Below are 9,605 nucleotides of genomic sequence, written 5' to 3' on the forward strand. Positions count from 1 at the left end.
ATGTAGTAAATAAACTAAGTAAATATATAGATTATATGCGAGCAGATCTTTCCATTTTAAAAGGAAAAAAAATGTAGAAAAAAAAAATGATCAAAATGATTTGTCCAAATTACCCTACTCTCAAAACTACTTGCACGAAGTAGTGAATTACATATGAAAAAAATTATAAATATGTAATGGAAGAGAAAGATATGTATTCATCCATAAATTATAAAAAAAAAAATCGAAAGCCGGCAATAATATTAAAAATACTTTTTTAAAAATATGTTTAATAGAATTTTTATTAAAAACTAAAACTATCTTATTTGTAATACAATTTTACTGCTAATAATGTGTAACAAACTTACAACATTACATCAATATGTATAATAAAAATACGACCCAAAAGGTTATGCATGCACAAAAGTAGTTATTAAAGGGGTACATAAATTTATACTTTTTTACATCAAATTTAAAATTTGAAAATTAATTTAATATAATAATATATTATATTACAATTTTGAAAAGTTTAGTAGAACTATATATTTTTGGGGTATTAAAAATGATAATAATTATAATTATATTTGAAAGAGGAAAGAATTAAAAAGCGTAATAAGTGATGTTGAATAAAATATAAATTACGAAAAATGATTTATAATAGCTTTTCTTTCCGTGTTATTTTAAATGTGGATGGAGATGGCTTAAAGCGCAAGAAAGTACCGGACTCAGACTCAGGTGGGTTTGGTAAGAAAAAATAAATAAATAAAATTAAAATTAAAAAACAAGAAGAATGAAGAAAGAAAGAGTTGGTTATGAGTCATCTCCGTAAAACTTGTATTTTGATCGAAATTCAGAGAGAAGAATGGCATACAGGAGACGACAGGGAATCACAAGGGCTACTACCTTCAAGGAAGAGATTAATCACGATGACAACAATGTCGACAATCCATCTTTCAAATCTTATTCATTTTGCTCTTCTAATTCTTCGCTTGCCGCTCAGGCCATCCGTGCATCCGCTCTTCATCGCGATTCTTCCGGTGACTCTGCTTTTGAGCAATCTAGCTCTAAGGTTATCTGCTTTATTTTTTTCTTTGTCAGCCATGGATGATGGATCTCTGTTTTTTGCTCTTACTTTCTCTTCTTTATCCCACGTTTACCATTTTCTCTTATACTCCATTTCTGTTTTCACATTGCCCTTGCGAAAAATCTTCCTTTTTTGACATACTATTAATTATTATGCTTCTGATTAATTAAAATGGAGATAGAATCCAATAATGTTTGATATCTGGATTGCAAATCATCCGGTTCTGTATTGAAATCATTTTATTTTGGCTTGTCTCACTGCGCGTCAATTCGTACTCCTAAGATAAGGAGAAAAACAGGATTTAAAATCAATGTTTATCTCTTTCCTTTGAATAATCTCATTCTGTTTGGTCTAAAGTTTCATTCTCATGGGAACCATAATGGCTTGTGTTTACCTTCTGTTTATTGGAAATTTAGGGCTTCACTGCCTATGAGGATGCCTCAAAATACGAATCCAAGGGTTTCTGGGGTGTCCTTGCTCAGAAAGCTAAAGCTATTCTTGAGGATGATAATGTGTCCCAACAATTTGCTACATCAACTGAGTCTTCAGGGGCTACCCAGGTGATTTGCTTAAATGTGTTTTCTTCCTCGTATTGTGCTAGAAGAGGCCATATTCTCAACTTAATTCTTTTCCCTTGTTTCATTTTCCATCCGAATGCAGTTTCAACACCCAAACCCACAAAACGAGGGCGTCAGGAAAATGGATAATCCTACATTACGAAGAGGCTTGGATAAACTGACATCCTCCCTCAATCATATTGGTGATACCTTTGAAAAGGCCTTTGAGGTATAAAAAGAAAAAAAAGTACTGAGACTTTATGTTTACCTTCTTCACTTCCTCTTTTTAATCATATTTGTCCCTTCTGTCTACTCTCAACTTTCTTTTGCTTCCTTGTTGCATACTAGGAAGGTAAGACAATTGTGGAAAATAAGACTGCAGATATCATTCAAGAAACTCGGAAACTTCAAATTAGACGAAAAGGAGCTGATCCCAATGCCCAAAATCAAGTTTCTGGAGTGAATAGCTCATGGCAGCAATACGGAATGCAATCAACACACCAAAATCAGACCAACCATGAAACCCAACTCAAGGCATCTCGCGACGTAAGGTGGCAACTATGTAATTGTGTGACACAATTGAAACATTACTTGAAAATGGTTAATATTGTCTGGATTTAGTTATCTCGTTGAAAGGATATTAGATATAGAGCCATTTATAATTTTATTAATGGGATGAGTTAAGAAAATAGAAGAAATAAATTATTTAGTTTCAATCTAGGTTGCTTGTGTGACAGATTTCGCAGGCTGCACCTAGTCTCATTAAGCTTAAGATGTCTGGAAACCTGGAACGGCTGTGCATGTGGTCAGAAGAAATTTATTTAAATATAATCATGGAATACGGGATTTATTATTGTTGACCTGGTAGCATAATGACAGAAAACAATTAGGAATGAATTTTCTTGTATGTATCAGGTGAAATGCATGATTGGCATTCTGTTTTGAGTCACAGGTTGCCATGGCAACGGCTGCAAAGGCAAAACTTCTACTCCGTGAGCTGAAAACAGTTAAAGCAGATCTGGCATTTGCAAAGGAACGATGCGCCCAACTTGAGGAGGAGAATAAGCGGCTTAGGGAGAGTCGTGAGAAAGGGAGCAACCCTGCAGACGATGATCTGGTACATGAGCTTTTTCTGGATATATATTTAAGTTATGAGGGATTTATTTGTTTGATCAGCTTTTACATTGATGACAATGCTGATTTTTCGGATTCATGAGTTCCTTGTTAAATTTAGTATGCAATTTTTTAAGGAACTGTTAGTAAGCAATTTGGCAGTAGATACTTAGGGGGTTTGGTAACCAATTGGATATGTGGTAGTAATGTGCATTAATGTGGTGACAGATTCGGCTGCAACTGGAAACTCTCCTAGCAGAGAAAGCTCGATTAGCACATGAAAATTCAATATATGCAAGAGAGAATCGGTTCTTAAGGGAGATAGTGGAATATCACCAACTGACAATGCAGGATGTCGTGTACATAGATGAAGGGATTGAAGAAGTTACAGAAGTTAATCCTGCAATAAGTAGGACGCTCTCTGTAACTCCACCCTCACCTCTCTCCCCCACATCATCATCTGAGATTACCCCATTGCCTGGCCTACTCATAACCGAAGAACTTTATCCTCTCTATGACTCACCACTAGAGGAACATGATGTTTCAGGAGCTGATGTTTTACCAACTCCCCAACCTGAAGAAAACAATGCAAATAAACCTGCACTCTCTTCTGCTTAGATTGTCTTTGCTCACTTTTTTTTTTTTTTTTTTCATTTTATTCTTTGTTAGGGGAAATTTGGGTAATTATTCAAAAAACAACCAAAAAAAAGAAATGTTTTGCGATGATTGTACTCCTTGTTTTTGTTTCTTCTCTCTTTTAGATGTTTTTAAGAGAGAACAGCACGGGGGAGGGAGATATTTTATTTTCTTCTTCCGAGCTGATAGTTTATTCTTTCTGTATGTAATTGTGGAAGTGGGTTTTTTTATTTTTTGGCTTCATTAATAAACCAGATGAAATTTCATATGTATTTTTTTCCTTTTCTTCTCGCTTGTAAAATTGCAGTAAACTTCATGTTACAGATTTCAACCGTCACACCCGGGAAGAACGCTACTAAAATACCTGTAGAAATTGCACTTGCTGCTGCATATGTAAAGGCATATTTTACCGTATTTATCAAATCAATTTAATTTTTTGGCCAAGTTTGTTGTCCGTTAAATATAAATTATCTTTTATTGTATTTATCCATAAAGAAAAAGACAAAAAAAGACAGAAAAAAAATAATTTGGACAAATTACGCCTGGAACTTTATTAGATAAAAAAAATATTATAAGAATTAAACAAATAAATATTTCACATATTTATTATTCGAATATGCATTCAATGCATTCGTCTGTCCATACATTGCGATGATTGTTTCAGTTAAAATATTAGAGGCAACTGTTTTGTCAAGTTCTCTTTTAAACTCATATCCATGTCAGCCACCACCTTAGTTTATAAAAATTATTACTCTTATCTTCTGTGTTTCTCCTATAAAAAAATTAAAAATAATTTCAATCATTTTCATGCGGAAAAAAAAAAAAATTGTTCTCATGAGAAACCTTCATTATTTTTTGTTGCGACATTTCAAGCTAGTAATGATAGGTAATGCATGAAATGCAAAGGCATCTTCAAACAAGGCACTATTTACAAATATGTAATACACCTATGGTCATCAGGGACAACAAACAATAGGGGAAAAGGTGGGAAAAATCTTTTATATATGGTAAATTCACAATGAAATACTGTTAGCCCCTTTCCAACTTTTTCTCTAGTTCCAAGGGCTCACTAGATACATTTAGCATTCTCAATTAAAGTACATGAAGAGACAGGCTGTTCACTTCTACTAGTTGCCTCTTTAGTTGATGTTCTTGGGTAATCCATGAAAAGCAAAAAGAAAGAGAAAAGTCAACTACAGTCAACTTTTACATCTGTAGATGACCATCAGGAGAAACCCCCTTTGAGTATATTTAGAACTTCAATGCAGAAAAAGATTCGTGGATTATACAGTAATGATTTTAGAACATCTGGAGAAACAAGCTAGTTGATCCGTCCCCAAACGACCTCAGATCTGCAGGTTTAACCAAAGCCCTGCATAACGGACACGTCCTCTCCCGCTCAAACCTGAAACACACAATTATAAACACGAAGTCACCAATATATTTTCTTCAAATAACAGACAACATCATTCCATTGACAATTATGGCTTGAGAGTGCAGAATTTATGTTCTTGAAAGGGATTGAAGCCAAAAGTCCAATCAAAGGGAGATTGAAAGAAATAATAAAATGAAATAAGGAGGCAATTATAACAAACCACTCTGAGACACAATCTTCACAAAATATGTGCTTGCAACGAAGTAGGATAGGAGCATGCATCTTTTCCTGGCAAATGGCACACAGATCTCCAGCTGCATTAACCTGCATATACCACTGAATTAAGCATTTGGAACCCTCAAGTAGATAGGGGCATAAATCTTTCCCTTCCAAGTGAAATGATATCGCCTATTGGTTTGGAAGTTTAGCCTGCTTAAAGAATGGTCATAAAAAAATGCAAATTGCATGATTTTTGCATATTATATTTGAAAATGTAACTGTCAGGAGGACCAAGGATGCCTATCCAAAAAGCCTCTGTGTAATATCTATAATAGCAGCATATATTGTGTAAAATCTGACACAGCTCAAGAAACCGGATCTAGACCATTATCATCAGTAGCTGTTCTAGCCACTACATTTCAGTCATAAAAACTTTTGCAAAAGCCGAAGTATTTTAAATTAGGAATTTTCTTTTGGTAAAACTCCATATCTGAATGAAGCAGCGATATTTTATTAATTTATTTTCATTCTTCTAGAAATTATTGCAGTTACCAATTCATTTAACTATCGGATCCTTGGAGTTATCTTTTTAACCATAGGCTCTGTGTGGGCTAAGCTAAGATAGAGATGCATGGCAGAATGAAATTGATTTGGCCAATCCAGTTGGTAAGGACAAGGATTTACAAATGGAATCACTTGCAATGAATTTTTTTATTTGAGTAAGTGTAGGAAAAATGATGCCCAATGCTTGCTAAGTTTGGAGTTTATGAATCAATCATTTCTTTCTTCTATACCTACAGAAGCAAATCTTGCCCAGTAACACAAGCTAAAGGGCAACACAAAAACACTCCAAATTTTAAGCAAGAATCATTCAACAAATCTCTAGCTGAAAGCTCACAAGAAATAAACCAGATTAAGACTCTTTTTGTTCAACAAGGAAATACGCCTAGAAAGTTGTTCCAAATGGACAAAGTCAAATTTACTATCAAATCTGTCAAAATCATCCATGTGCACACAAACAATTAGTTACTTCTCACTGAAACTCGAGAAGATCCTCATTAAAGTAATCCTAATAGTATAGTTTCCATATAGGCTCCTAGAAAAATTCAAAAACATCAATTCCCAATTGTCAAAATCATCCATGATCAATCACAATAATCTTGGATCTCTTGATCTCTTAGACAAGTTGAAAAACAATTTTATAAGGGAGATAAAGACCTACCTGCTCTGACGTCGCATATGCTCCATAATGTACCTCTTTACGTGATAAGGCTTTCAATGCAGCAAAGAAGGATTGCACCTGATGAGAAAAAAGAGTGGAATAAGAAAACTGAAAGACACAATCAATCTATAGAAAAATATATTTATTAAAACTTGTACCTTCTCAACTATAGAAGTGACTTTGAAAGTTAAGTACAAGCCTGTCATCAGTGACGAAAAGAGGCTTCCGTATTCTTTGTTTAAGAAGAAACGATACCAGACTGGAGTTGGCAATAAGGCACGGTATAAAAGCATGAGATACTCGACCAGAGTTAGCATTTGGCCCTGTAAGATTACAATTGTAGTCAGAAGATGAAGTCATATAAAATATAAATAAAGCAGACTGCATTAGTGACGTACTGTATTTCTTAGAGGCAATAGGAATGCTTCCCTCAAGGCCCAAGAAAATATAGAATTAATATAAGAGGGTAACCAGATTGCTTTAGCCATTAACCACATACCCTTTTTCTCATGATAATAAGAATGATTCGCCCAACTCCAACAAAATAAAATACAAAGGAAGGTAGTTAAATGGTGATTTTCATTTCATTTACCTGCTTACGATAATTCCGGCCTCTACTGTTCTTGTAATACATTAACAGGAAACATTTCAGCACCATTGCAGTCTGCCGGACCAAAGTATCTGGATAACCAGTTTAAAACATTTCCACAGGGATCAACACAGAATTGAGTATTTAAGAAAAACAATCTCCATAAGAAACAAGAAACAGAACTGGAGCTTCTGACATTTAAGTTTAAACTAGCTATATCAAAGGAAAACAAATCATTCAAATTATGCTTACAGGAAGACTTTACTACAAATAGAAACAACTATCTTTTGAGGAAAAGTAGGCAGCAAATCACAGCAATCTCATTGTTGAACAGCTAATAAAGTTCTGTCGCAAATAGAATTCCCAGATGTTAACAATTCTCTAATTCTTTCTCCATTACAGTAAAAGATGAGAATCAAAGAAGATGAAGTGGACGACAGTGATAAGTATAGTTGAAAAAATTCTGTTATCATTCAGGTGAATAAATATAAAATGTTAAGTTAATTTAACACAGTAAGCTATAAAGAATACTTTTGCTACATTAAGTACACACCGTTCACCATGATGATAAAAACCGCATGCCAAAATGGTGGTATAGACTTGGGAGGAAGCATGACTAATGGATACAAAAGATCATCATTCCGATACCACCAGTAAATGCCAATAACATGGATTGTGAATGCTAGAGAAATGCCAATCAAAATAGATATCTTCCTCTCTCCCTGGAACCATCAACGATTGCATGTGAGTACTTAGAAATTTCTTATGCTGTGGCATTAATATATTAATATATTACAGCACCTTCAAGGCTGTTTGTTTTCGTAGAATATCATTAGACTTGAACATGACAGCAGCAATCCAAATTGTGACAAAGAAACCTGCAAGTCCTCACAAGTCAAAACTCCTAAGTCAAAAGAAGACAGTATCTTGAAAGCTCTCATGCCTAGTAGTAAGAAAATCAACTCTACAAGTAGCAAACTTGATTAGATACTTAGAAACCAGATGTCAGCGCATTTGGGTGAGAGGGGAGAAGACATAATGGGCAGAGCATAACTGACTAAAAAATGCCCATCACTTCATTATATAAACTGAAATAATTAATGAGAAGTAGCATAAATTATACTAAGGCTGAGATAAAAATATAACTAATCAACTAAGTGAAACTCAGGTGCTGAAAAGGACATCTATTTTAATTGTTTCCAGTCTTTGAATTTATTCAAATGGCTTATAGAAAAGCTACATTTACCTATGAAACTCTGAAATGATGGGGTTTTAGAGTTAGATGACAGTAATGAAGTTATGGAAACAATTCAAACACCTAATATCCATTGAGAGGAATGCAACTACTCCTCCCAGGGATTGCCTTTAAGAACCTACTCTACATACCCAGAATGGTTCAGATATTTTTTTCATCACATTAAAAAAAGAAGAAGCTAAAAAAGAACCTTGCAAATGCTGGCGGATGAAGACGACCAACAGAAGCAAAGAAAATGGTAACACTTGCTCAATCCACCTAGCTGCTTGCTGGATATCATATCTCTGGTAAGATGAATCCCTAGTATTAGGGCCAGCCCCATCGCCAGCTTCTGCATCAGCTGCTGAGTTTGAAGAAGGCTGTGAAACACCTTCGCCCATACCCAGGGAACGATCACCAAAAGAATCTCCCTGGACATCAGATACCAAGCCTGCCATCGGCTGGACAGATACCTCACTCTGTCCACTTGGATCCCTAACCTGACCAACCACCAACCCAGGGCTCTCCCTCTCGGTCTCCTGCTCCCCTGCGCCAATTATCCTGATGGAAACCTCCCCGTTGCTAGCCGTCGGAGCAGAGTCATCGAGACGACCTTGATTGTGAAGATGATTATGAATTCCACCGCTGATCAAGCTCTCCGTCTCTTGATGAGTCCCGGACCTCGTCCGCAGAAGACCCGAATACTCTAACAAGGTGGAAATCGGAGCTTGGATGAGACTCGAAGCGGAAAACACGCCGTATCTTCTAGAGTTAGGGTTGCTAGAAGAGCCTCTGAAGGCGTCGGGATTTGGACCGGAAGGCTCCATTTCCGTTGATGCCCTAACCCTAACAATTACACAGAACAATCGCAACGATCAAATCCACAACAACTTTTCTTTTCTGAAACTGTAAACATAATGAGGAGGGAACATAGCCGTGCAAACGAAGAAAGCGCATAAAAGCCAAAAAGGGCTGGGTTATCGTTAGTACTATTACAAAAAGAAGCAGGGTGGAAAAATTTAACGATACCTTCGAAGGCGAAACTCCGTTGAGGACCTGGCTTGAATTAAAGACGACGATGAAATCTTGGGCGGCAAACCCCAACCCTAAAACCGCGTGAAAGAAAAGGAGGAAAACGGGAAAGAAAGAAAGAAAGAAAGAAAGAAAGTCAATTAAAAGGGAGCTTCAGCGAAATTGACTGAAGAGAAATTACATGGCTGCCATCATCAGCTGAAATTGAATCCTAATCCCTTGAAGATCACCATAATATCAAGTGTTACCGGTGGAGACAGAGGTGGGAGTTTCGTTGTTCTTGATTTGTGTTTATTCTTTTTCTAATTGTCGTAGTTAATATTTTCCTCTCTTCTTTCTCGCTCTATCTCAACGAAGAAGAGGAGGAAATGAGAGAGAGAAAGAGAGAGAATTGGGAAGAAAATAACTGCATCACTGATTACTGTTTAATTTTAATTAAACGGCCCCATTTTCGTTTATTAAATTATTATTATTATTATTATCAATTTAATTTATTTTAAGAATTAATTTATAGGCTTGATTCTATTTTAGATCATTTAGTGCTGCTTTGACTGTCCATGATTGC

General features: G+C 35.6%; 2 protein-coding genes across 2 annotated transcripts; one reads left to right on the forward strand and one right to left on the reverse strand.

Moving 5' to 3' along the window:
- The first annotated feature begins 692 nt into the window (after positions 1–692).
- On the forward strand, positions 693–3,641 carry LOC110824357 (heat-inducible transcription repressor). Its single transcript, XM_022054954.2, has 6 exons — positions 693–1,048; positions 1,480–1,623; positions 1,724–1,849; positions 1,969–2,166; positions 2,573–2,737; positions 2,962–3,641. The coding sequence occupies exons 1-6, from the start codon at positions 842–844 to the stop codon at positions 3,349–3,351; spliced, it is 1,230 nt and encodes a 409-aa protein (XP_021910646.1). The 5' UTR covers positions 693–841; the 3' UTR covers positions 3,352–3,641.
- Positions 3,642–4,342: 701 nt separating this feature from the next.
- Positions 4,343–9,179, reverse strand: LOC110824337 (RING/U-box superfamily protein). Its single transcript, XM_022054931.2, has 9 exons — positions 9,038–9,179; positions 8,220–8,854; positions 7,576–7,652; positions 7,328–7,496; positions 6,778–6,866; positions 6,344–6,508; positions 6,186–6,263; positions 4,965–5,068; positions 4,343–4,774 (listed from the first exon to the last, which is right to left on the reverse strand). Exons 2-9 carry the CDS (start codon positions 8,833–8,835, stop codon positions 4,669–4,671), a joined length of 1,404 nt encoding a protein of 467 aa, XP_021910623.2. The 5' UTR covers positions 8,836–8,854; positions 9,038–9,179; the 3' UTR covers positions 4,343–4,668.
- Positions 9,180–9,605: the final 426 nt, after the last annotated feature.

This window comes from Carica papaya, chromosome 6, assembly GCF_054855325.1.
Source record: "Carica papaya isolate Zhongbai chromosome 6, ASM5485532v1, whole genome shotgun sequence".
NCBI lineage: Eukaryota > Viridiplantae > Streptophyta > Magnoliopsida > Brassicales > Caricaceae > Carica > Carica papaya.

Coding starts and splice junctions, on each gene's coding strand:
- LOC110824357 (XM_022054954.2), top strand. CDS start 842: ATGGCATACAGGAGACGACAGGGAATCACAAGGGCTACTACCTTCAAG. Junction 1,049..1,479: donor TTGAGCAATCTAGCTCTAAG/GTTATCTGCTTT, acceptor TTGGAAATTTAG/GGCTTCACTGCCTATGAGGA. Junction 2,167..2,572: donor AACTCAAGGCATCTCGCGAC/GTAAGGTGGCAA, acceptor TTTGAGTCACAG/GTTGCCATGGCAACGGCTGC.
- LOC110824337 (XM_022054931.2), bottom strand. CDS start 8,835: ATGGAGCCTTCCGGTCCAAATCCCGACGCCTTCAGAGGCTCTTCTAGC. Junction 6,264..6,343: donor TCACTTCTATAGTTGAGAAG/GTACAAGTTTTA, acceptor TTTTCTCATCAG/GTGCAATCCTTCTTTGCTGC. Junction 4,775..4,964: donor GAAGATTGTGTCTCAGAGTG/GTTTGTTATAAT, acceptor TGTGTGTTTCAG/GTTTGAGCGGGAGAGGACGT.